This window comes from Doryrhamphus excisus, chromosome 10 (genome assembly GCF_030265055.1).
Source record: "Doryrhamphus excisus isolate RoL2022-K1 chromosome 10, RoL_Dexc_1.0, whole genome shotgun sequence".
Taxonomy (NCBI): domain Eukaryota; kingdom Metazoa; phylum Chordata; class Actinopteri; order Syngnathiformes; family Syngnathidae; genus Doryrhamphus; species Doryrhamphus excisus.
Genome location: NC_080475.1, coordinates 13,229,559 through 13,256,448, shown reverse-complemented (window position 1 = coordinate 13,256,448; position 26,890 = coordinate 13,229,559). Strand labels below are relative to the sequence as shown.

General features: G+C 41.9%; 1 protein-coding gene across 1 annotated transcript in view; it reads left to right on the top strand.

Annotated features, from left to right (window-relative positions):
* The first annotated feature begins 1,075 nt into the window (after window positions 1-1,075).
* si:dkey-11f4.7 (piezo-type mechanosensitive ion channel component 2) overlaps window positions 1,076-26,890 on the top strand; it is a 40,192-nt gene continuing 14,377 nt past the window's right edge. Inside the window, exons 1-36 of the mRNA XM_058083306.1 lie at window positions 1,076-2,046; window positions 3,703-3,798; window positions 9,162-9,263; window positions 9,375-9,420; window positions 10,177-10,330; window positions 10,412-10,613; window positions 12,081-12,294; window positions 12,377-12,542; window positions 12,736-12,828; window positions 13,813-13,854; window positions 13,937-14,069; window positions 14,162-14,307; window positions 14,427-14,693; window positions 14,875-14,983; window positions 15,065-15,186; window positions 15,290-15,349; window positions 16,726-16,874; window positions 16,954-17,118; window positions 18,120-18,161; window positions 19,138-19,170; window positions 19,338-19,468; window positions 19,541-19,716; window positions 19,777-19,953; window positions 20,066-20,230; window positions 21,254-21,454; window positions 21,536-21,740; window positions 22,689-22,790; window positions 22,862-23,027; window positions 23,181-23,424; window positions 24,459-24,555; window positions 24,829-24,988; window positions 25,109-25,198; window positions 25,455-25,543; window positions 26,282-26,347; window positions 26,427-26,539; window positions 26,606-26,726. Of these exons, the coding sequence (XP_057939289.1) occupies window positions 1,983-2,046; window positions 3,703-3,798; window positions 9,162-9,263; window positions 9,375-9,420; window positions 10,177-10,330; window positions 10,412-10,613; window positions 12,081-12,294; window positions 12,377-12,542; window positions 12,736-12,828; window positions 13,813-13,854; window positions 13,937-14,069; window positions 14,162-14,307; window positions 14,427-14,693; window positions 14,875-14,983; window positions 15,065-15,186; window positions 15,290-15,349; window positions 16,726-16,874; window positions 16,954-17,118; window positions 18,120-18,161; window positions 19,138-19,170; window positions 19,338-19,468; window positions 19,541-19,716; window positions 19,777-19,953; window positions 20,066-20,230; window positions 21,254-21,454; window positions 21,536-21,740; window positions 22,689-22,790; window positions 22,862-23,027; window positions 23,181-23,424; window positions 24,459-24,555; window positions 24,829-24,988; window positions 25,109-25,198; window positions 25,455-25,543; window positions 26,282-26,347; window positions 26,427-26,539; window positions 26,606-26,726 (4,708 nt within the window). The 5' untranslated portion in view covers window positions 1,076-1,982. The remainder of the gene's footprint in view (window positions 2,047-3,702; window positions 3,799-9,161; window positions 9,264-9,374; window positions 9,421-10,176; window positions 10,331-10,411; window positions 10,614-12,080; window positions 12,295-12,376; window positions 12,543-12,735; window positions 12,829-13,812; window positions 13,855-13,936; window positions 14,070-14,161; window positions 14,308-14,426; window positions 14,694-14,874; window positions 14,984-15,064; window positions 15,187-15,289; window positions 15,350-16,725; window positions 16,875-16,953; window positions 17,119-18,119; window positions 18,162-19,137; window positions 19,171-19,337; window positions 19,469-19,540; window positions 19,717-19,776; window positions 19,954-20,065; window positions 20,231-21,253; window positions 21,455-21,535; window positions 21,741-22,688; window positions 22,791-22,861; window positions 23,028-23,180; window positions 23,425-24,458; window positions 24,556-24,828; window positions 24,989-25,108; window positions 25,199-25,454; window positions 25,544-26,281; window positions 26,348-26,426; window positions 26,540-26,605; window positions 26,727-26,890) is intronic.

Sequence of the window (26,890 nt, the reverse complement as noted above, 5' to 3'; positions counted from 1 at the left end):
AACCCTCAGCAAATCATTGATCCAACTACATATTGATATTCCAGACTTCCAAACATAATAATTTGTACCTCATCTGCATCAGCATCATCACTAATATAAGATGTGACCGCCACAAGGAGGGTCTATTAGTGGCTTTATTAAAACTTGACTGTGAAGGAGATGAGGTCATGCCCAGTGGTCCTTAGGATGGTTTTTAGTGGTTCTCATTGTGGCTTCATTGGGATCGCATTGGGATCCACTATGCTCCCAGTGTGCCGCAGAAGCCGACAGTGCACTGCTTTGGGGAACGCTCAGCAGCACCCCCTGCTGCTCAGCGAGATCAGAAATTGCAGGACAATACATGCTTTCACTGTTAAGTCCCCAAATATACATTTAAAATAGCAATATATACAAGTATATAAAATAAAATAAATCAGAAACTGCGGGACAATACATGCTTTCACTGTTAAGTCCCCAAATTTACATTTATTCATTCATTCATTTTCTACAGCTTATCCTCACGAGTGTTGTGGGGGGTGCTGGAGCCTATCCCAGCTGTCTTTGGGCGAGAGGCGGGGTAATTTACATTTAAAATAGTAATATATACAAGTATATAAAATAAAATAAAATGGATCAGAAACTGCAAGGCAATACATGCTTTCACTATTAAGTCCCCAAATTTACATTTATTAATTAATTCATTCATTCATTTTGTACCGCTTATCCTCACGAGGGTCATGGGGGTGATGGAGCCTATCCCAGGTGTCTTCGGGCGAGAGGCGGGGTAATTTACAGTTAAAATATTGATATATACAAATAAAAAATAACTATTGTATTTGATTAATTGCTGTAGAATTGTATAATAATAATATTGTTATATAGGTATAACTCATTTAATTAAATTTTGAGTATTTTAATCTTGTAACAAAAATCAAATCAAATCAGCGAGATCAGAAACTGCAGGACAATACATGCTTTCACTGTTAAGTCCCCCAAATATACATTTAAAATAGCAATATATACAAATAAAAAAATACATTAAAAATGAATAAAGTGCCACAATTTTGTAGGCATTTTTATTGGCAATGTACACTCAATTAAAAATATAATTGCAACACTTTAGTTTTTCCTGTCATCTCTCATGATGTCTTTTCTTTCAAATATTGTTGACAAATCTGTGATTGTTAGCATTTGTCCTTCATATATTTACCTCAAAGGTATGTCATATCAAGATGCTGATGCTGCAACATCATGCTAGGTTGGCCCAGTTGCTGTAGAAAAAAAAAAATACTCTCGAGTGTAACTGATTAACAGGATTAATAGTTTCCATGTTAATCATTGTCCATAATCCAGAGACATTTATTGCCTAAAAATTCTATAAATAAAGTTTTTTTTTTTTTTACTCTAAGCATTGATTGTTCATCTGTAGTCACACCAGCGCTTAATGGCCTGGCAGCCATGAATATTAGATACACTTCCCCTCACCCTGCAGCTCAAATGTGATGAGCCAGCCTTATGGAACTGTAAGCAAATACAAGTGCAGTTTGATTATCCGCCTGGTGTCAGACATGCACGCAGAAGATTTGCTCAATCAAAGCAAATAAAGACAAAAGTGAAAACCGGCACGGGGAGACGTTCTTAATAGCAAATTCATCAGGTCACTCAGTTTTATGAGCGTTTTATTTACGATTGTTAGCGACGTAATGACAGGAGACCCGTCCCTGGAGGGAGATTTAGCCTCAGTTTCAGCATAGTAACAGGGATGCTCGGTCACAAGCCATTAGGAGGTTTGAGAGCGAAAGAGGTGAGGGAGGGGGAAGAAGATGGATTGAAGAGGAGCATCCTCACACATGAGATGCTTCACTTCTTCCCATTGAGCGTCAGGGAACTTTATTCTGGGCCAGTCTCTCCGTGCATGTCATCATGCACGTTTTTAACAATTTTCGAGGAAGATTGTAGTGTTTTTTTTTTAAGTGAGGAAGATAAATCATTGTAAAGCGGCAATGGCGGGGGACATGGTGGTCGGGATGCTCTACAACTTATTACTGCCGCTCAGCCTCTTAGCCGGTGAGTCTTGTTATGCTTTTTCTGTAGTAGTAACTAAAATAATCTGAATTATTTCATGAATTTCTGCACAATTTTAACAGAAGACAGTCACAATGTAATCCACAGTGCATTTTGTGCATACTGTTTATAATCTGTATAATCTACAATAGCCATATTATAGTCATTTATATCCCTGTACATATCCTCACTGTATTGTAGTCATAGCCTGTTATAGTTTTTTTTTACATAGATCTGTCCATTTTTTTTCGACATTTACTTACTACTAAGGTACTTATAAAATCGCACTTCTGGTTGGATGCTAACTGCATTTTGTTGCCCTGTACAAGTGACATGAGCAATAACAATAAAGTTGAATCTAATCTAATCTAATCTAATTTTCAGTCAAAAAGAAATTGACAAAATTATGACAAAAATGGACAAAATTAATTGACAATTACACGGCGTAATGCAAGTGTCAGATGTGCCACACTCCTCTTAACGCTTAACACTCTCTCTCAATTGGGACATTCCTTAACATAACCTGGTTAAGCATGTTCTAAACAAACACAAGCATTACCATGACCTCAAATGTAAAACAAAAAAAAAAAAAAGTTAACCACTGAGAAATGCATGAACGATAAAACAAGGGCTAATGTTGAATAAAAAAAGGAAAAAAGTTTAAAATTACATATCTCACTATGTGAAAAGGGAATATAATTACTTCATAATTTGAATATAAAAGCCCTTAAATGCCCTTGTGTGTGTGTAAAAGAGCCGCAGTGTAAGTTAAGTTAATGTGGCCTGGTCATGAGTAAAAAGCACAGCATTATTATTATTATTATTATTATTATTATTATTATTATTATTATTATTATTATTATTATTATTATTAAAAAAAATTGAACTTGAACGTGCTGTGCTTTTTACTATATAATTACATAATAATAATGCTAATAATAATAATAGTTATCATTATTATCATTATTATTATTATTATTATTATTTCTGCAATGTAGAAATTCAAGTATAATGTATTGTATTTGATTAATTGCTGTAGTAGTGTATAATAATAATATTCATTCATTCATTCATTCATTAATTTTCTTCCGCTTATCCTCACAAGGGTCGCGGGGGTGCTGGAGCCTATCCCAGCTATCTTCCCAGCTATCACCCTGGACTGGTCGCCAGCCAATCACTAATAATAATATTGTTATATATAACTAATTTAATGTAATTTAATTTTGAGTATTTTAATCATATTTTTAATAAATAAAATAAAATAAAATTACAGTGTACATAATTAATTTTTTACTGGCACTGCAAATAGTGAAACATAATTACTGTTTGCAACATAACCTGAAATAAAATACATACACAATATAATTTACTAAGATCATATCATCTCCAAAGGAAGTATGAGTATAGAGTAGTGTAGTGCCATCATTAAATATAAAGTGCTGTATGAATATCTTGGGGCGCAATGCCAAATCTCTCGGAGCGCCAAAGGTTAATTTTAGTAATGTCCTCTTTGGTGCTGTTCCATGTGATGTTCCAGGAATGGGATCAGTCCAGCTAATTCCGTATGAAGCAATGTGATGTTTCCAAGTAGATGAACCAATGCTGTGAAAAAATGCTGATTTCATTTAACAGGTCAAATGTTTTCTCTTTTTCACACAGCGTCCTCGTTCCGTTACAATGGACTGTCGGTGGTCTATTTCCTGTTTCTGCTCACCTTACCGCTGCTGCCCAACCCAAGTCTGCTCACAATGAAAGGTGAGGAAAATCTTTGCCTCATTCACATATAAATTAAATTTTGAAGTTGAACTATTATGCTTTTTCCACTTTTCTGACCTATAAATGCAGGTAGAATGTTGTATTCTTGTGTTAAAAGATGCCAAAGTTTCAGATAATGAGTTTTGCGCACTTGGAAGTGAGCTCTGAAAGAAGTTTTGGTTTATTTTGTGTAAGTCATGGAACAAAAACGGTTGCCTGTGTGGCATTATAGAGTGCGCATACAGGGAACAGGGTTGCTAATAGTTGTTTCCTACCACAATCAGTGGCAAAAAAGATTACACGTTACCGATGCTGTCGAAAACCTAACGCTAAAATGCTAACGCTACTTACCACTCAGAGACGTCTTGAAGTAACCTCTTTTCTTGATAAACTTCGGACTTTCCAGTCTCTACTTCCGGATCAGAACACTAGAAGTCCTTAGAAGCACTTGAAAGTGTGACCAACCATAGCAGAGTGGGCGTGCCTGGAGGCGGCCCATGGGTGGAATACATTAAAACAGTGAGAAGCACAAAATCCAAAGAAATACAGCTGAAATAGGTGTAGATTCTGGAAGATGTAGAAAGTTTTATGTGCGGGTTATTGTGTGGAGCTGCTCTGTAGGAGCCCACAACTCCTAAATCTGTACGTATTCCGGCGGAATTTCCTTGGATTTCCAAAACGGTCTGTTTTGCTTTATTCCAGGGGTCTCAAACACGTGGCCCGCAGGACACTAGTTTGAGGCCCCCGCCTTGATATGAAAGTTTAATGTTAGTTTGATATGGATGCTGTATGGTATCATGTACCCAGAAAAAATTATTACGTTTGATTAATGTTCATGTTAAAGGTTAAATAACTGTTAATAGTTATCCTCCCTATCAGTGTGGAAGTGGTAAGTTTTTGGCTTTTTAAGTTTAAAGGAAATAACTTGAAGGCTACCGTTTAGGTCGCTAGCTGTCTAGTTTGCGAGTTAGCATGTGTCTCGAGACCCTGCAGTTGTGCAATATGTTGTAAATAAAAAGAGTATAAATGTGACTATAGTCGTGTTTTGTCATGTCTACAGGGCTCTAATAATGCTTTGTTAATTTTAATCTGAAAAAAATAATTTGTCTACCCACCAACTATATGTGGTTTCTTAAGTTTTTATTATTTGCCGTTTTATTATTATTATTATATTTATTTATTTATTACTGATTGATTGATTTTCTTTATTCTTGATTTGTTTATTTATTTTCATCTTATTTTGTGTAGAAAAATAAAAAGTAAGATATTTGAGAACAGTGGAATGTTTTATCAGAGCTTTTCTTTTTGGAGTTTTAAAAATTTTTTTGTTTTTAATAAATGCGTTTTTTTGTTGTTGTTTTTTTTGGAAAACCTGATGCGGCCCAGTCTCACCCAGACCCGAGCTCCAGTGGTCCCCCCAAGTAAATTGAGTTTGAGACCCCTGATCTAGAACGTTTTATGTGCGGGTTATTGTGTGTAGCTGCTCTGTAGGAGCCTATAACTCCAAAATCTGTACGTATTCCGGCTGTATTTCCTTGGATTTCCAAAACGGTCTGTTTTGCTTTATTCCATCCACGCCCACTCCGCTGTGATTGGTCACACTCACAAGCGCTCGGGAAGCCGTACCTGTCACCATCTGCTCATAATTGTTTAGAGTCTGTTATGACTGATAGTATTAAAGACTTTTGTCAGGTCAACTAAAGTAGTTTGAGCTTGTTTGGGTTTTAGGTCAGGTCAAGCAAAATCTGTGGCGATCATCCATGTTGAGAACTCGAAAACTGTGTTTTTGAATTTGGATATGTATTGTCTTCATTTGCTTCCATGTTTCCACAGACAAATATAATAAAACGCTGACTTTACATCACATTTGATGTCATCCCTTTTAACCCTGTACACACACGTGCACGCTTTGTAAAGGGGGGGGATGTGGTTTGGAACAGTCAAATCAATTATACATAGCTTGGTAATTACAGTGAGGAATTAAAAGATGTGATGTCAGCATTCTGTGATTCTTTCACTGGGCCATCTAAAAACTGTTTGCCTTTCAGTCTTTGTGTCTCTTAAAGCTCCATCCAGCCCACAATGATGCTCTCCCTCCCCAATATGAGCTCAGCCTAAGTGCTCAAGTGTGCCTGCCACATCCTGCATGTGTGTGTGTGTGTGTGTGCTTCTTGAGTTTTTGTGTATCCACCTCTTACTCAAAGAGTGTATGTATGTTGTTTATAGCGGAGAGATGGAAGTGAAATGAAGCTTTTAGTTAAAAAAAAAAACAAAAAACCTAAGCATCAATAGCATACTTGCTGCCTCAGCAATAGACTATGATGGTATGTCATTAATATTACTCATTAGAAACACACAACAATCCCCTCAGTGGAACCTCAAAGGTCAAACACTATCTGTTACGGGATGCTGGTGAAACAAATTTTCCGATAGGATGTAACAAAATGCGAAAAAAAAATGTCTTGGCTGACCGTCGTGGTGAAAGGAGAGCTGAAGTTCTCAATTTATTGGTCGACCTATGTTCCTTTGGGTACCTTTGGGTCTACTAGATCGCGGATATAAGCTGCTGAAATAAGTTTGCTGCGTAGTAGGGCTGGGTTAAACCATTATTTCTGTAATCGATTAATCTAGGAAATAGTTTTGATAATAGATTTCCAGTTTCTGACTGGAAGTCAGGAATACAAATACTTTTGGATTGGAAGACCTGGGTGGTGGTCCACCTTTTTAAGAAAGGTGACCAGAGGGTTTGTTCCAACTATAGGGGGATTCCACTTCTCAGTCTCCCTGGGATAGTCTATTCCGGGGTCCAGGAGAGGTTCAAGAGTTTCAATGCGTTTTTTGCATTGGATCAGCTCTACACCCTTGTGACGGTGCATGGGAGTTTGCCCAAAACGTCTATATGTGGTCTTGGAAAAGGCATTTGACCGTGTCCCTCGCGGTGTCCGATAGGGGGGCGCTCCGGGAGTACGAGATTGATGGCGCCCCAATACGTGACATTTGGTCCTGGAGCAGTGAACGGTGAACGTTGACCTCCGCCAAGACTTCCCTTTGTGACTCATTCTGTTCAAATTTTCATAGACAGAATTTCTGGGCACAGCCAAGGCGTCAATGGAGTCCAGTTGGGGTGCCTTAGGATCTCATCTCTGCAGTATTTGCACACGGTGAGGTCCTGATGGCGTCTTCGAGGTTGTGACCTTCAGCGTTTACTGGGAAGCTTCTAGGAGGAGACCCACCACCTCCAAATCAGAGGTCGTGGTTCTCAGTCGGAAAGGGGTGGAGTGGTCCTGTCCGGGTTGGGAATGGGGTCCTGCTCCATGTGGAGGAGTTCAAGTATCTCGGAGTCTTATTTACGAGTGAGGGAATGTGGGAGTGTCAGGTCGATAGGCAGATCGGCGTAGTGTCTGCAGTAATACGGTCGCTGTGTTGGACCGTCATGGTGAAAGGAGAGCTGAGCCGGAAGGCAAAGTTCTCAATTTATTGGTCGATCTAAGTTCCCATCCTCCTATGGTCATGACCTTTGGGTCTACGAGATCGCAGATATAAATAGTAGGGCTGGGTTAAATGATTATTTCTGCAATCGATTAATCTAGAAAATAGTTTTTGATACATCGATTAATCCCTGAAAGTCATCTCAATTTTGTATAGGTCACAAACCACCGCATCATTACCTTTTGGCGTGAAGTATTCCCATACTTTGGATACTCTGTTATGCGATCTTTCCTTCTGGGCGGACTCACTGAAACTTGTTTCCGCAGCCACCGCCATGTTTTGATGTTGAGTAGTGGTGTGGTGTCCGTAGGATAGCTGGTAGTCCGTAGGATAGCTGGTGTCCGTAGGATAGAGGATCTCAGTCACCCGATCGGGGCTAAGAGTAGAGCCGGTTCTCCTTCAGAATGGTCCAGTCATCCAAGTCTACAAATCAGTCAACTTCTGGTGACGTGGCTTCAAATTTTGGCCCAAATTCAGCTCAGCTCATATTTAACACAACACAGATAAACAGTGCGGGCACATTTATTTGTGCTGTTGAACGTAACCGCTGAGAAACAATCATGAAATAACGTGTTATTGATCTCATTCACCGCTCTCTCTCTTTTCATTCACTCTGTAACTTGCTTCACCACAACAGCATCTCATAGCTGCTTACTGACAGAGCAGCCCTGTCCCCCCACCCCATATGTCCGCACCTTTTACACATGACATTGAAGCTGAATAAAGTACCGTAGTAGTATTCCTGTGTTCTTGGTCAACAGAATATATACAAAAATAGCACAACCAAGTCAATCAAGAAAGAAATAATACATAAACATAGCATAGGATAGCAACATGGTAGCCTGAAAACAACTGTCAATTGGTGTGAAAGTAAAATTTGTTTAACATCATGGTCTAGGGCAGGGGTCTCAAACTCAGTTTACCTGGGGGCCACTGGAGCTAGGGTCTGGGTGAGGCTGGGCCGCATCAGGTTTTCCAAAAAAAAACAAAAAAAAACGCATTTATTAAAAACAGAAAAATGAATAAACTTTGGTTCCGATTTTCTACAAGAAAAGCTCTGATAAAACATTCCACTGTTCTCAAATATCTTCCTTTTTATCTATCCACACAAAATAAGATCAAGAATAAAGAAAATCAATCAGTAATAAATAAATATAATAATAATAAAACAGCAAATAATTAAAAATTAAGAAACCACATATAGTTGGTGGGTAGACAAATTATTTTTTTTCAGATTAAAATGAACAAAGCATTATTAGAGCCCTGTAGACATGACAAAACACGACTATAGTCACATTTATACTCTTTTTATTTACAACATATTGCGCAACTGCAGGGTCTTGAGACACATGCTAACTCGCAAACTAGAGAGCTAGCGACCTAAACGGTAGCCTTCAAGTTATTTCCTTTAAACTTAAATAGCCAAAAACTTACCACTTCCACACGGATAGGGAGGATAACTATTAACAGTTATTTAACCTTTAACATGAACATTAATCAAACGTCATAATTTTTCTGGGTACATGATACCATACAGCATCCATATCAAACTTGCGCGGGCCGCACTAACATTAAACTTTCATATCATGGCGGGGGCCTCAAACTAGTGTCCTGCGGGCCTGTGGTCTAGGGGAAGGATAAAAAAAAGGTAGCTCAGCGATTTCAGCTGTCCGGTTCCACTCAAAGGAACATAGTGAGGAAATGGAAGACCAGAGGCAAAGGATGGTGCGAACAGTCAAACTCAACCTACAAACCACTTCCAAACATTTAATATAGTTACTTTCATTTTTTTTTGGCCCCTGCCACAGAACCGATACCGCCCCCATAGTTGGAGACCCTTGCATTACAACGCTTCCTCTTATTTGTATCTTCAGGTAAAACCGGTCAGTTCCTACGCTGGATCATCTACACTTGTGTGACCTTTCTGACCCTGCAGTGCTTCATGCAGATCCCTTTTGCCTATATCACTCCACAGGGTAAAGCAACATATGGCGCAAAGTGTTTTTTTTGTATATATGTCTCAAAAAGTACAACATTCATGAATTTTGTTATTTATATATGTTTTACGTGGTAATTTTTTTCAACAGTGAGTGGCCACTGGGAGGATGTCCTCTACCATGTGGGCATTGTGAGGTATTTATCTGCTGTTGGGCACACAATACATTTCTATTCTATCCCTTAGAGTTACATATTATAATTAGGAATATTAGCACAACAAAAATTATTATTATTTATTTATAATTATTTATTATATGATTATTTATTTATAATGATTTAAATTATTTGTGCAATTTACTGTTTACGCTTTACATTGTTCATATTTGATGTCATCTATTTATTATCCACATTATTATTTATTATTTATTATTTATTATTTATTATTTATTATTTATTATTTATTATTTATTATTTATTATTTATTATTTATTATTTATTATTTATTATTTATTATTTATTATTTATTATTTATTATTTATTATTTATTATTTATTATTTATTATTTATTATTATACGGGAGCCAGGCAACGACATTTCGTTGGTAATTTCATTTCACTGCTGTGTTACTGTACAATGACAACGTCTATCTATCTATCTATCTATCTATCTATCTATCTATCTATCTATCTATCTATCTATCTATCTATCTATCCATCTATCTATCTATCCATCCATCCATCCATCCATCCATCCATCCATCCATCCATCCATCCATCCATCCATCCATCCATCCATCCATCCATCCATCCATCCATCCATCCATCCATCCATCCATCCATCCATCCATCCATCCATCCATCCATCCATCCATCCATCCATCCATCCATCCAGCTCTATCTATTGTGTTTTTTCTTATGGATGCATATTTACAGTATACATGTGTGTTTCCAGATTCACCTCTGTAGATCCAGGGAATATTATCCGCTTCCTGGCACCAGATGTGGGCCTTCTCATGACTACTGCCTTGATAGTAAGACTCTGTAGAAAGCTACTACGCGCCACGCCTCAAGTTAACCTCCACGAAAACGGAATCCCACCCTCTGAGGTATAGGAAGGCTATAGAACATGACTGTACAAACTACACAAACTACACATGGTGACGTCTGTCTGATTGGCCTCTTGACAGGAGCCGGAGACGTCTGAAACAGAGTCGGAGGGAGAGAGTGAGACATCTGACAGCTCGGATGAGAGCACGGTGCCAGTTCAGACAGGTCCACCTCAGTTTGTTCAAAAGCTGTTGATGTTTGCGGCCGGACTGAGGCTTTTGTTATCAGCAATCATGAACACAGCTGGAAAAGTGGTCGTCACCTTACTACTGGGATTGGCAGGTACAGTGCACAAGGAAGGAAAACGGCAAATAATGGCTGCACCCATGAAAAGTCTTAATAATCCCAATTTTTTTAGAGTAAGCCTCAGATATTAGATCTGACCATTTCTGAGTCTGGTGATGTCATAATATGCACATTAGATGAGTAAATAAAGGGTTAATTCAGATGCTGAAACAACTAAATTGACCTTAAATTACTACGAAACCAGTGATGGCGGCATTCCATGTAGCACCAAGCCAAAGGGATACCTTTACAAAATGGAATACACTGATAACTAACTTCTGCCAGATGGTATTGGAAACAGCAGTCTATACCTATATTTATAGGTTATCACATGGTTTGTCTGGTATCAGGCCAGGTATCATGCCCCCAAGTGTCAGCATCAGCCCGAGACCGAAGGTTTCATGAGCTTATTATCACGTACTTTCGTTTTTCCATCATGTAACGTGCCAGAGAATTGAATTTTGATTTGAGAGAATCAGGCTCATATTCATCCCCATTTTCTTTTCTGATTGATAAAATAATGTAGCGACCCTGACGTGTTCATGTTGACATGTTGTGCTCTTGAGTGTCTGACTGTTCCGGGTGACTGTGAATGCACCAGGGGTTGAGGAAGCACTGTTGCGTTGCTGGCGGTGGTTGCAACGGCAGCAAAACAAACGCTGTGTGTTCACGCTCGTGCGCTGTTCTCTGATTGGTTGTTTCACGGCCACGATACCAGAGCAGCGCGCTCTGAGTGGACAGCTACGGGGGATGATACTGGACATGGTTAAACTCTATATTTTATCAGTATCACTGCCCTGGGCTTTGACACAGTATCATTTCGGCCTTTTCCCGTATCATTCATGGGCGGTTTCTAGGGTACAGGACCAATTAATACTGTAGTATGTGATAATTACTTTTATGATACTTTTGTGATAATTACTTTTATGATGATATAGATCATCACATGGTTTGTCTGGTATCAGGCTAGGTGTCATGCCCCCAAGTGTCAGTATCAGCCTTCGGTCTCTGATAGGCTGATAGGGGCTTTCTCATCACTGACTCACGTGGCAAGATGTTGATACACTGTAGTGGTGTGTCGGTCATGAACGAACCGTTCAAAAGAATTAGTTCTTTTTTTTTTTTGAACGGGATGAACGAAGTGACCGCCCGGGTGGGGTTAACTGACTGAAAGACCGAGAGATTGACCGACACTCGTCGGTCGTTCATTCATAACCGACATTTGAGTCGGAACTGCCTTGAAGATGAGTGAACGAACTGACTCGACACCTCTGACCGGGTCTATGCACAGGGGGAGATCACAGGCTAACGACTAATTGATCGAAATGAACGGATCTTTTTACTGAATGAACGGTTTTGCCCACCACTAATACACGACACTGTTGACGGCGAAAAAAAACTATAAAATGATGGTTGTGTTAATGTTAACTTTACGTTTTTATTTATTTTTTTTACTTTGTGTAGGTATAATACTCCCGTCCATCACTTCTGGTGTCTACTTTGGGACTTTCCTGGGACTAGTTTGGTGGTGGGTATTTGGCCGCTCCATCGATCTTCTCCTCTTCAGCTCCATTTGTGTAATGATGGCCATCTTCAGTGGTGGACACCTTTTAGCGCTTTACATCTACCAGCTGCCTCTGTCGCAGCAGGTGGTGCCTCCTGATGATGTATATGCAAGGTAGGACTTAAATAGCCAAATAGCAGAATCATTAGCTACAGAGCAGATAACTTACATTCAACCCCCATCTTGTGTGTTTTAGGTTGTTTGGAATGACGGGAGTGATTCGAACCAACAGTTCTGACCCGTACATGCTCTATCTGCAGCCCGATGTCAACTGGCCTGATTTCATCAACCCTTTGGTTATATTGCTGCTCTACTATACGCTAGTGGCTCTGCTACATAAATGGGTCCACATCACAGAGGAGGTTGGCTGAACAATATTTAGCATCTATGTGCCTTAAGTGGAGTTCTCTGATGTTATTGTACATTCATAGGGCAAAAATTATGTGTGATGCTAAGCTAAATAAAAGTAAATGGCATCCATGAGATTACATACATTCATACGTACACTAGTGTTAAAGTACAAACTTCTAATTGGGTTACTGTGCTTCCTTTTAGGATAATGTTGAGGTTGATGAAAGTCTACTATACACTCCAGATGTTCCTCCGAGCTTCTCTAGAGTGGTGTACATCTCTGGAGATAAGCATGAAGTAAGTTTACAGACGTTATTGTAGATTTGTTTGGTTCTTAATTTATTATTCATTATGGAAATACCAGTTTAGGTTTAAAGGTCCTGACTGTTTTTAATGTCATAATGTGCATTTTAACCTAGTGAGGTTATCAATGTAATACAAAATGTACTGTGTTGTCTGCGCTTCGCCTGCGCCAAGAATAGACCAGATCTGAGCTGGTAAGCTTTTTTTTTGTGAAATTGTCACTGTGCTGGGCTGCATGGTAGACAAGTGGTTGGCGCGCAGACCTCACAGCTAGGAAACCCGAGTTCGATTCCACCCTCGGCCATCTCTGTGTGGAGTTTGCATGTTCTCCCCGTGCATGCGTGGGTTTTCTCCGGGTACTCCGGTTTCTTCCCACATTCCAAAAACATGCTAGGTTAATTGGCGACTCCAAATTGTCCATAGGTATGAATGTGAGTGTGAATGGTTGTTGGTCTATATGTGCCCTGTGATTGGCTGGCGACCAGTCCAGGGTGTACCCCGCCTCTCGCCCACCCGCGACCCTTGTGTGCAAAGCTGAAAATGTGGACTCCTGGTGCGCCACCACAGCCATACCAAATTGGCTGCGCTCATTGGTGCGCTGGACCAAATTACCACTCTGTGGGCTGCGCCACCATCCGCCACCCTACGCTGCGCCACCTTATGCTGCGCCACGCTGCGCCACGCTGCGCCACGCTGCGCCACGCCACGCTGCGCTTTAGTTTTATATCACACTCTTCTTCAGTTAATATCTACTGTAGCTCTCCAGCTGTGTATCAGATGGACAACACATTAAGTCCACACTCGAGGTCCTTCCCCTCCCGTTGAAGCTAAACCAAATCGACCATAACTTGGCACGCACCTCGTAGCAAGCGAACATTGCGTCATTAAACATTTATTTTGTTTTTGTTAATATATTATCATAGAAATATTTCAAATATACATTATATGTAACAAATTGTCTCCCCCTCATTATTTCAGCTTTTGAACAGTACAGAGGAGGAAACGTATCTACCAAATGAGGTACAAGTGAAGAAAAAAACAACAATTATATTCTCTTCTTTTGACTTGTTATTTCATAAAATGTGTGTTTTTTTTCTTTCAGCCAATGATCTTAATGAGGTCCAGTTCCTGGCAGGAAGTCTATGTAGATGACCAAGGAAGCTTGCTGGGGGGCGCCGGCTACACCAACTGTTACCCTCTCTCACAGTATGATGGCAAAAATTCACCATCACATGGTAACCATATTGTATCTAATCTCCGCATATGATGCTTTCACTCATTTGTAGTTGTCTATATATTACTAATCCTTGTGTAATCTAATTTACAGAAAGCAGAGGTGACATGGAGAGGACTGACCAAGGCTTGGAGAGTCTGACTGAAACATCTCCTCCTGAGTCAGGCCCAAGCGGTGCGGTCATCTTTGGACGACTGGCCCAAAAACATAGCTATGTCAGCGGCCTCATCATCATGATGGTAGGGAGGACTAAGACTAACGTTTGAAATGAAGTCAAAGAAACCTGACATCATAATCCTATCGTCCAAAACCAAAACAGTTAGCTGACTAGCTTAGTTTATGTGCTACATCGACCCAGGTGTGGAGTATTACCTACAACAACTGGCTGACCTTTTCCCTCCTGGTGTGGTCATGTATCATCTGGATGATGCGCGACCGCCGCCGTTACGCCATGATGTCTGCCCCCTTCCTGGCTGTCTACGGCACGGTCCTGGTGGTGCTGGGCTTTGTGAGCGGGCTGCGTCTGAGCCGGGCTGAGCTGTACCCGGGCCTGCCCCCAGCTGTGGTGGAGGACTTTGACCTGAACAGCTACCACCCTGCACCCTGCATCCACTTAGGAGCCAAGGTAACATTATAGTGCTTACGCCTCATTGAATGATGCAATATTCAGCCTAATTAAGGGGCTCTAATTTCGTAGACCAGGCCCCCTAACAGGGTGTGGCCAGCTGTTGTATTTTACAACAAAAAAGGTTAATGATTCAAATGATACATCAATACATAAATGTAATAAAAGTTTTTATTTGCAGGTTTTCTACACGTTTAGTTTTTGGCTGATGTTTCGTCAGCAGCTGAAGGAGAGACAAGAGGAGCAGATCCTGAAGGGCAGATCTCTAGATGATGTCAAAGTTATTCCACGTAATTCCAATTCAATCTGCTTTTCCATTCTTTTGTTCTGTTTCTTTAATTTCATTTTTGTTGTGTTTCTCCTTTTTTCAGTAGAGGAAAATCAGCCGTCGCCGGTTGTAGCCATGCTGATTTCAGGTGTAAAGGGGGTCCTGGTGAAATACTGGATTCTTTTCTGTTGCTCTATGTTCTTTGTGGTCAGCTTCTCTGGAAAGGTATGCATGGATTGAGATAATAATACATATAACCATGTTGCTAAAAATAGTACTAGTGATGTGCAACGGTGATGCAAATGTTACTGTTACTTCACTTGTTCAGGTGGTGGTCTACAAGATTCTTTACATTGTCCTCTTCCTGTCCTTTGTTGTCCTCTACCAGGTATGTGATCCAGCTCTTAAATGACGGGGTCAAAATATGCAATATTCTCAACCACTATGTAGCGGATCTTTAGATGTGCAACAGGAAATGATCCAATTTCACTTAATGGGTGTGAAAATGCTGATTTGTTTACAACAAATAATGTATATATATATTTTTTTTTCATGGTTTTTCTCGCCCGTGTTACGTTTCTGCTGAACTTTTCAAAACATGCTAGGCACTTAGCACACAAGAAGCCTAATGGCCACAGAGGTGGCAGGTTTAAGATGCACCATTAGTTCTCTATTTGGATACGGTCAGCAAGCTTGTGGTTTTTTTTTAGTTTTGAAAAAATGTCCATTATCTATGAATGATTCATTATTGATTGACAGGTTTTTTTTTGGTATTATTTTACTAACGTAAACGTTTTTACATTTTCTTCACATGTTCTACGACTATTTATGTATAGAATTCATATTTGAAGAATTGATTGTACTGAGCTTGGTTGCACGGCGGTCGTGTGGTTAGCGCATAGTCCATTCATTCATAGTCCATAGTCCAAAAACATGCTAGGTTAATTGGCGACTCCAAATTGTCCATAGGTATGAATGTGAGTGTGAATGGTTGTTTGTCTATATGTGCCCTGTGATTGGCTGGCCACCAGTCCAGGGTGTACCCCGCCTCTCGCCCAAAGACAGCTGGGATAGGCTCCGCGACCCTCGTGAGGATAAGCGGTAGAAAATGAATGAATGAATGTCTGTTTTGGGTCTGCATGGCAGACAAGTGGTTAGCACGCAAGCCTCACAACTAGGAGACCTGAGTTTGATTCCACCCTTGGCCATCTCTGTGTGGAGTTTGCATGTTCTCCCCGTGCATGCGTGGGTTTTCTCCGGGTACTCCGGTTTCCTCCCACGTTCCAAAAACATGCTAGGTTAATTAATGATGCAATGAATTAATGTTTTAGTCTAGGCTGCACTGGGAACGAGTGGTTAGCACGAAGGCCTCACAGCTAGGAGACCCGAGTTCGATTCCACCCTCGGCCATCTCTGTGTGGAGTTTGCATGTTCTCCCCGTGCATGCGTGGGTTTTCTCCGGGTACTCCGGTTTCCTCCCACGTTCCAAAAACATGCTAGGTTAATTGGCGACTCCAAATTGTCCATAGGTATGAATGTGAGTGTGAATGGTTGTTTGTCTATATGTGCCCTGTGATTGGCTGGGCACCAGTCCAGGGTGTACCCCGCCTCTCACCCGAAGACAGCTGTGATAGGCTCCAGCTGTAGAAAATGAATGAATGAATGAATTGTACTGAGCATCCATACTCTTTCCTTTGGTTTTATGGTTATCATCACACTTTTGTTGGGTGCTATTCTTGGTATCCTTTCTTCGGTTACTCTCAGGTTCGTTTTGATCTGTGGCGTCGATACCTGAAGACCTTCTGGGCAGTGGTGGTTGGCTACTCCATGTTGGTATTGATCGCCATCTACATGTATCAGTTCCGAAGCGTGTCTGCGCTCTTCCTCCAAATAATAGGCATGTCTGAGGAAGGGTAAGTAACACTTATATTTAAAAAAAAAAATACACACATTTTGAGTTTATATCACCGCTAAATGTGTCCCCTATGTCAGTCTCCGGGATCTGGGTTTGGAACGCTATGACACGGTGGAGCTCTTTGCCCGGATTCTGCTTCCTGCGGCGTTTTTGTTGGCTTGTATTCTCCAGCTGCATTACTTCAATTCTGACTTCCTGACCCTCAGTAACATTGACAACGTTCCCATTAGGGAGGCTACAAGGTGAGAAAGCGTTAAAATACATCCATCCATCCATTTTCTATGGCGCTGGAGCCTATCCCAGCTGACTGGTCGCGTTAATGTAGAATATGTAGTAAATTGAACATGCAGCATTATGATTTAGGTCCAGTTATTACCTGACGGGAGATATTTGCACCCCTGGTATTGTCACTGCCTACATTTTACCAGCAGGTGGCGCAAGACTTGAAGTACTCCACTTGCTTCTCACTGCATTACCCACAAAGCATTACGCACACTAGCGTAACAACCCAGCAATTCTTAAAGGGGACCTATTATGCTCATTTTCTATGCTTTGTATTGTGGACTCCTATAGAGCAGCTACACACAATAACCCGCAGAGAAAGCTTTCCGGACCTTCCAGATTCTGCACCTGTCTGCAGTATTTCCATTGACTTCCTGCTTCTAAACGGTTTAATTGTTTAATTTACTCCACCCATCCACTCTCTACCTCGAGGTACACCCACTCCCCTGTGATTGGTCACACTTCCAAGCGCTCCCGAGGACTTCCGGATATGTAGCTATGCGTTTACTAATTGATTTGTATGAAACAATACTATAATTTGTTGTGGCTTTGGTTTGGCCGGGCGTGAAGAAATAAATATGCATAGAACAGTTTTAGGTAGTGATGGATATCATCGTTTATCATAGTAAAAATACTTTTTAAAAGACAAACTTTTCACGGAAAACTGAACTGAACTTTGAATTGAAATGATGGACTATGAACGTGAACTATTTATATTCATACTGTGTGATCTGAACTACATCCGACCGCCATTTTGTGACGTTACTAAAAAATATATCAGAAGGTTGCCTACAGCCACAGCTGTTAATGCCATGTATTTCATCCCGGTGTGAATTGGAGGTTATGTGCTTTTGTGACCACAACTGCAAATAGGAGCCAAGTCAAGGTGAAGTAGTTTTTCGGTGTCTGACTTTACCATTTCTGTTACTAAACTTCATTTTTTTCTGTTTTTCCAACTTAGAGAAGAAGAACTCAGAAGTTCAGTCACCGTGGTATCCGACATGTAAGTGTCATCCTCCTCTTTTACAGCATGTTTTCTTCTTTATATGTCTGTTTTGGGTCTACACGGTGGGGGAGTGGTTAGCATGCAAGCCTCACAACTAGGAGACCTGGGTTCGATTCCACTCTCGGCCATCTCTGTGTGGAGTTTGCATGTTCTCCCCGTGCATGTGTGGGTTTTCTCCGGGTACTATAAATATTCAATTTATAAAGAAATATTCCAGGCTTTACGGTGGTCGAGTGGTTCACGCGGAGACCTCACTGCTAGGAGACCCTTGTTCAATCCCACCCTCGGCCATCTCTGTGTGGAGTTTGCATGTTCTCCGGGTTTTCTCCTCACATTCCAAAAACATGCTAGGTTAATTGGCGACTCCAAATTGTCCATAGGTATGAATGTGAGTGTGAATGGTTGTTTGTTTATATGTGCCCTGTGATTGGCTGGCCACCAGTCCAGGGTGTACCCCTCGCCTCTTGCCCGAAGACAGCTGGGATAGGCTCCAACACGCCCATGACCCTTGTGAGGAAAAGCGGTAGAAAATGAATGAATGAATGTCTGTTTTGGGTCTGCATGGCAGACAAGTGGTTAGCACGCAAGCCTCACAACTAGGAGACCTGAGTTTGATTCCACCCTCGTCCATCTCTGTGCGGAGTTTCCGTGTTCTCCCTGTGCATGCGTGGGTTTTCTCCGGGTAATCCGGTTTCCTCCCACATTCCAAAAACATGCTAGGTTAATTGGCGACTCCAAATTGTCCATAGGTATGAATGTGAGTGTGAATGGTTGTTTGTCTATATGTGCCCTGTGATTGGCTGGCCACCAGTCCAGGGTGTACCCCGCCTCTCACCCGAAGACAGCTGGGATAGGCTCCAGCACCCACCGCGATCAACGGTAGAAAATGAATGAATGAATGTCTGTTTTGATTACTTCCTTGTCAATCAACAGACTTCTAACACGCTCTCTGTTTTACCTTTCACATTTGCAGTATAAAAGAAAACATTGAAAAGTTCAAAAACAGGTAACAATGTGTTAAATCATGTATTGCACTTGCACTGATATTATTCTTTGCATGCATTTTTAACATTCATGTAACTAAACTAGAATCATACACAACAAAGCCAAAAAATAAGAGAAAACAAAACATGCTGTGGAGATAAATCTCAAAAACCACATCTTATGGTTCAGACTGGTGAAGGAGAGTATGGGCAGTGGAAAAAGTCAGGAGACTCTGGACATCGTTGAGCTACAGACGACCTCAGAGGGCGGGGATGAGGAGAAGGAGGAAGACAAGGAGGAGGAGGCCACAAGAGCAGGAGGTAGCGTTTGTAGAGCACATGAAGCTTTTCATCACCATCATTTCTGTCGTTTTTTTTTTTTCTTCCTTTCAGAAACTATGACCGGCAATTGCGATGACAAGTGGGTTGTGATTGTGGACCGGGCCAGTCTCTTGCTCATTCAGGCTCTGCTTGGCATCCAGAGACTCCAGGAACTCAGCTGGAGACTAATGGAGCTCCATGGTTTCAAAATTGTGTCTTCCGGCATCATCTGGGTGTCACTGAGAGAGGTGGGGCATTGAATAAAGTGTCTTGACTCATTCATTGTTACTGTGATTGTATTCGGACAGGTTTCTCTCATGAACTCGCTCTTCCTGGTTCTGTGGGTGTTTGCCGTCCCGTTCCCACGGTTACGGCCCATGGCATCCAGCGTGTCGGCCGTGTGGGCCTGCGTCATGGTGGTGTGTAAGATGTTTTACCAGCTGAAGGTCATCAAACCATTAGACTACTCCTCCAACTGCACCGCTGTGAGTGCTACCCTGTTTTTGTGCTGGGACTTAATTTGGGTTCAGACAGGAACCCAATTCTAAATCAAAATTAATACTTTTTTTCCAATTTATTTTATTTTTTATATCCCAGAGTATTGTGTCATCCAACTTCTCAGGCCTGGATGTTGGTGTGGAGATGAGGAAGAACATGATGGAGCTTCTGAAGAGGTCCATCCTCTACATGGAACCCGTGGATCCAGTCTACTGGTGTGGAGCGCTGCTCAAGTGTGAAGGGAGGATCCTTCCATGCCTTAGGGTACACTCGTATTACATTTGGACTCTAGTCCTATACAGCAAAATATGTCTTGCAACAACAACGATAGACAACATACAACAAAAATGAACAAAAAGCACTGCTGAAAAACCAGCAGGGAAAAAAATAACAAAAAGAATGCTGAAAACCAAGCCGGCAACGAGAAGCTAACCGGAACAAAAATACTCACAAACATGATACAAAAAGCACAAGGAAGAACACGAGGCAGGAAGGAACAGGAGTCAGGCGAGACAATCTGGCAAAGAGAAATCCAAACAGCACAGCATTCGTAATTCATTCATTTTCTACCGCTTTTCCTCATGAGGGTCGTGGGGGGGGGGTGCTGGAGCCTATCCCAGCTGTCTTCGGGCGAGAGGTGGGGTACACCCTGGACTGGTGGCCAGGACAGCCAGCCAATCACAGGACACATATAGACAAACAACCATTCACACTCACATTCATACCTGTGGAGTCGCAATTAGAAGTCGCCAATTAACCTAGCATGTTTTTGGAATGTGGGAGGAAACCGGAGATGCACGGGGAGAACATGCAAACTCCACACAGAGATGGCCGAGGGTGGAATTGAACCCAGAACTCCTAGCTGTGAGGTCTGCGTGCTAACCACTCGACCGCTGTGTCGTCGCATTAGTAATTCATTCATTCATTCATTTTCTACCGCTTTTTCCTCACGAGGGTTGCGAGGGTGCTGGAGCCTATCCCAGCTGTCTTCGGGCGAGAAGCGGGTTACACCCTGGACTGGTCGCATTAGTAATTAAAATTTGAAACATGATTGTTTTTTTCATGACATTTATATATTTTTTATGTAATTTTTAATAGTTAATTTGCATTTTCATTTAATTGACTGTATATTTATTTAATTTTAGCACCAAAAAAAATACTTTGCAATTTTAGTAGCACATTGTACAGACACTCAATTTATTCACTTTTTTTGTCCCATTACTTTTGCCCATGTCAGTTATACATCCTTATGACATTGTTTTATGTTCTATTACTTCTGTGTGGTAGAATCATCTGATGATTTTGGGTCTGCTGGTGTTTGAGGCGACAGTCCATCGTCACCAGATCTATTTCCGTCTCCATAACAAACTCAAACTGCCGCCATTCAGCATCATCTTCCACGGCATCACCAGGCAACACCTGGACCACGGCATCAGGCCCTGCATCAAGTATTTCATCAACTTCTTCTTCTACAAATTTGGACTCGAGGTGAGTTCACGTGAAAACTACTCCCTTTTCATTTTTGACCTTTTCCGATGCCTCCTCAACATCCTTGTTTGTTTTTTTTAGGTTAGCTTAATCGTGGCAGTCAATGTGATTGGTCAGAGGATGGATTTCTACGCCTTGCTGCACTCCTGCGCTTTGATGGCAGTTGTGTCGCGGCGCCGCAGGAAAGCAATAGGAGAGGTGTGGCCTAAATACTGCTGCTTCACGGCGGGACTCATGGTGCTGCAATACCTCCTCTGCATTGGCATACCTCCTGCTCTATGTGTTGGTACGGCTCTCATTCATTCATTCATTCATTTTATACAGCTTATCCTTACCAGGGTCGCGGGGTGCTGGAGCCTATCCCAGCTGTCTTCGGGCGAGAGGCGGGGTACTGGTCGCCAGCCAATCACAGGGCACATACATACAAACAACCATTCACACTCACATTCATACCTATGGACAATTTGGAGTCGCCAATTAACCTAGCATGTTTTTGGAATGTGGGAGGAAACCGGAGTACCCGGAGAAAACCCACGCATGCACGGTGAGAACATGCAAACTCCACACAGAGATGTCCGAGGGGTGAATTGAACTTGGGTCTCTTAGCTGTGAGGCCTGCTCGCTAACCACTCAGCACCGTGCACTTCTCTTTGTTCATTGATTCATTTTCTGCCGCTTATCCTCACGAGGGTCGCGGGGGTGCTGGAGCCTATCCCAGCTGTCTTCCGGCGAGAGGCGGGGTACACCCTGGACTGGTGGCCAGCCAATCACAGGGCACATATAGACAAACAACCATTCACACTCACATTCATACCTACGGACAATTTGGAATCACCAATTAACCTAGCATGTTTTTGGAATGTGGGAGGAAACTGGAGTACCCAGAGGAAACCCACGCATGCACGGGGAGAACATGCAAACTCAAGGGTGGAATCGAACCTGGGTGTCCTAGCTGTGTGGCCAAACCACTCATCACCGTGCAGCCTGTTCATTCATGTATTAAATGATTGATACCGCAAATGTTAACCAGAGTCCCCAAATGTAAAAAAAACATTGGTATTAACAGCTGTGGCTGTAGGCGACCTCCAGATGTGTTTTGAATGAAAGTTCCCCAAAGACCAACAAAATAATTATAACACCCACTATGTAAGAACGTCAAGAAAGGTGCGGCAAAGCACACAAACTATTTTCAGATGTTTACATTATATTCATATGTGCTTTTGCTCTTTCATAGATTACCCATGGAGGACTGCTTTTCAACCTCTGAGCTCCAATGTCATCAAATGGTTTTACCTGCCTGATTTCGCCATGAGTCCAAATCCTTCATTCATATTTTGTGAGTCCTATCTCCTCCATCTATACATCCATCAAACTATACAGTGGAGTGATCATTCTCCTTCTGTGCAGACGACTACCTCCTGCTGCTCTGCTCCTCCTTGCAGTGGCAGGTGTTTGAGGAGGAGAACCGGGCAGCGGTCCGACTGCTGGCCGGCGACAACGTGGAGATCAGCCGCAGTCTGGATCCCAGCTGCTGCAACCAGTTCATACCCGTGGATAACTTCCTTTACTGCAGGTCGGGTACTAGATGCTGACCACTCATGATACATCCATAATTAAAAACGACATAAGGAGGTTGCCTACAGCCACAGTTATTTGTAGACTCAGTATTTAATTGAATAGAAGCCTTACTTGGGTCATTTACAATATGTTTCCCTCTGTCCTCCAGGTCATACCTTGACATGGTTAAGGTGTTTGTGTTCAGCTACTTCTTCTGGCTGGTGCTGTGTCTCATCTTCATCACGGGCACCACGCGGATCAACATCTTCTGCATGGGCTACCTGGTGGCCTGCTTCTACTTCATGCTGTTCGGAAGCAGCGTGCTGATGCAGCCCGTCAAGTACATCCTGCGTTTGTGGGATTGGCTTATCGGCTACACTTGCTTTGTGATCGCTATGAAGAATGTTGTCTCTGTGAGTCCATCAGCCTTTGCCGACACATTATACAGTCATTCATTTACTACCGCTTATCCTCACGAGGGTCACGGGGGTGCTGGAGCCTATCCAAGCTGTCTTCAAGTGAGAGGCGGGGTACACCCTGGACTGGCCCATATAGAGATAAACAACCATTCACACTCACATTCATACCTATGGACAATTAGGAGTCGCCAATTAACCTAGCATGTTTTTGGATGTTTTGGAGATACCCGAGGGTGGAATCGAACTCAAGTCTCCTAGCTGTGAGGCCTGTGCGCTAACCACTTGTCCGCTGTGCAGCCTAGACTAAAACATTCATTCATTCATTATCTACCGCTTATCCTCACGAGGGTCGCGGGGGTGCTGGAGTCTATCCAAGCTGTCCTCAATTGAGAGGCGGGGTACACCCTGGACTGGTGGCCAGCCAATCACAGGGCAGGAGTCGCCAATTAACCTAGCATGTTTTTGGAATGTGGGAGGAAACCGGAGTACCCGGAGAAAACCCACGCATGCACGGGGAGAACATGCAAACTCCACACAGAGATGGCCGAGGGTGGGATTGAACTCGGGTCTCCTAGCTGTGAGGTCTGTGCGCTAACCACTTGTCCGCCGTGCAAGTAATAGTCTAAATATGTTTAATTAGAAATCCATTTTCTACCGCTTGTCCTCAACTAGGGTCGCAAGGGTATTCTGGAGCCTATCCCAGCTGTCTTCAGGCAAGAGGCGTAGTACACCCTGGACTGGTCGCCAGCCAGCCAATCACAGGGCACATATAGACAAACAACCATTCACACTCACATTCATACCTATGGACAATTAGGAGTCGCCAATTAACCTAGCATGTTTTTGGAATGTGGGAGGAAACCGGAGTACCCGGAGAAAACCCACGCATGCAAACTCCACACAGAGATAGCCGAGAGTGGAATCGAATTCAGGCCTGCGCGCTAACCACTCGTCCACCGTGCAGCCTAGACTAAAACATGAATTATGTTTTTATATTTTATGTGTCCTGGTTTTCTCTGTCTGTTCAGCTTGGTTCCTGTGCCTACTTGGAAAGCTTGTTGAAGAATGGCTGCTGGTTAATTCAGGCCTTCAGCATGTTCTGCACCATAAAAGGCTACGATGTCCGTGAGTAGACACAATGAGAACCAGGTCAATGTTACGAATAGGAAATAAAATCCATCATATGACAAATACTGTTCAATGTATGGTGAGACTGGAGTCCACTTACTACTTAGTTTAAGTTATGAATAGCAACATTAGACCCACTTTAGTTCCACTTTATTATATGTAGACATATTGTGAAAATCTTAATATGTTTCAAAGAAAAACACTGTTTCTGTAGTTAAATGTTATACAATTATATAATAACTGTACTTACGTTTTCTTTGTATGTTTCAGCCGAGCCAGATGACGAGTGTGAGCTGCCGGAGGGTGAGGCTGGAATTGTGTGGGATGCGATCTGTTTCACTGTTCTTTTAGCACAGAGGAGAGTCTTCCTCAGCTACTACTTCCTGTACGTGGTGGCCGACCTCAAGTCATCAAAGATACTGGCCTCCAGGTCTGTGGAATCCAACACAAACAAGGAATATGTTTTGCTTATAAAATTGTGTACTGTACAACCCATTGTGTATCGTTTGGGAGTCTTTCTTTTTCCTAAATCCCTCTTTTGGACTCTAAGGGGTGCTGAGCTGTTTGAGGCAAAGGTGAAAAAGCAGGTTGCAGCCCGGCTGGAAATGGAGAAGAAGTCTGTGGAGACGCTGAAAAAACAGTAAGACTGTTGTTGCCAACTTGGCCGCTAAATTTTTTTCTCGAAAGCATCTGTGGAGAGCTTTTTTTATATTTGAGGACTTAACAGTGAAAGCACATTACACTACTTTGCTGAGTAGCAGTATTCCACCTAAGAGCAGAGGTATGGCATCTGTCGGGTTTCCACATCAGTGACCTCTGACCTGCCAGGTGTCCCAATAATTAACATTTTTAATAATTTTGCCCCTTTAGCATAAACTGTCTTCATCTTCTTGTAGGATGGAGAAGATCAAATCCAAGCAGAGGGGTCGGCAGACATCGCCGGACAAAGCAGGACCTCCTGTTGACCAGAAGCCAGAGATACTGGGTAACAGGTTATATTGGAATACATCACATGTTGCAATTCCCAGTTCCACATGTCCAAAAAGGAGTAGGAAGAAGAAAATGTAATACTACCACTTTTCCGTTTGTGCACTTCCTGTAATCACCACGTACCATTTATCAGTTTTGAAAACCAAATGAGTGAGGAAAAGTTAATACTAGCAGGCAGTATGTATGAATACATTACTTTACAGATATATGACACAAAAGGAATTAATATAAATCAAATCAAATCAACTTTATTTGTATAGCACTTTTCCTGCAAAGACATGCAACACAAAGTGCTTTACAGAATTAAAACAATTACCGCAATTAAACAATACAAGCAGTTGATGTTTGCTAAATACAAGGATGAAGAGTCTTGAACCAGTCATGATGTGCTATATATATCACTATATTGACACTTACTATGGTACCCATTATGTCATTGGATGGTCATATCACCTCGTACTTCGGTATGTGACAAAATATTAAATAAAAGTAAAATAAAATAAAAAAAACTTAAATTATATTAGGAAAGCAGGAAGTGAACAAATGTAACAGTTACTGATTGTAAAAGTACCAGATGGAGGGGTAGGATTTAATAAGCTTTGCTTCTTCCTACTCCTTTTGGACATGTGGAACTGTTTATGTGATTATGTGGTGCACTCAATTGTAATCTGATGCATGTTCAAATGAAATAAAACCATTACTATTACCAGTATGTATATATAATATATTCCAGATGCCGAAGAGAAGGCAAAGATGGATGCAGGAAAATGGTGGAAGCCCTGGGTCTCGAGGCCTGGAGGTAGCGTAAATGTAGTAAAGACCCTTAGATTAAATATCACGCAGGTCATAGGTTTCAGACTCTGCTCTCTTTCACACAGTGGAAAACAACTGCGGCTACCACCTGTTTGAGAGTGACAGCGAGGAAGAGGAGGATGAGGCGCCAGAGAAAAAAGACGAGGAAGTGCCCCTGAAGAAAAAATCTGCTTTCCAGGTTAGAAAACGATCAAAAAAAAAAAGAACTTCAATGTTGAACCGTGTGGGTCTGTTTTCTTGCCAGCTGGCCTACGAGGCCTGGGTGACCAGCTCCAAAACCGCTTTGAAGGACCTGAGCAGGGAGAAGAGGCGGATGAAGAAGGAGGAGAAAAAAAGAGCCAAAAGAGAGCTTCAGACGCAGCAGAGTGAGGAGTTTCTTTTCAAATGCTGGATTATTTAGCATTTATTAGTAAATGCTGAGGTATTATTAGGAAAACAGAAACAAAGCAGATTTTGGTTTGTCATTGGGCTGCAGCTGCACGGTGGTCGAGTGGTTAGCGCGCAGACCTCACAGCTAGGAGACCCGAGT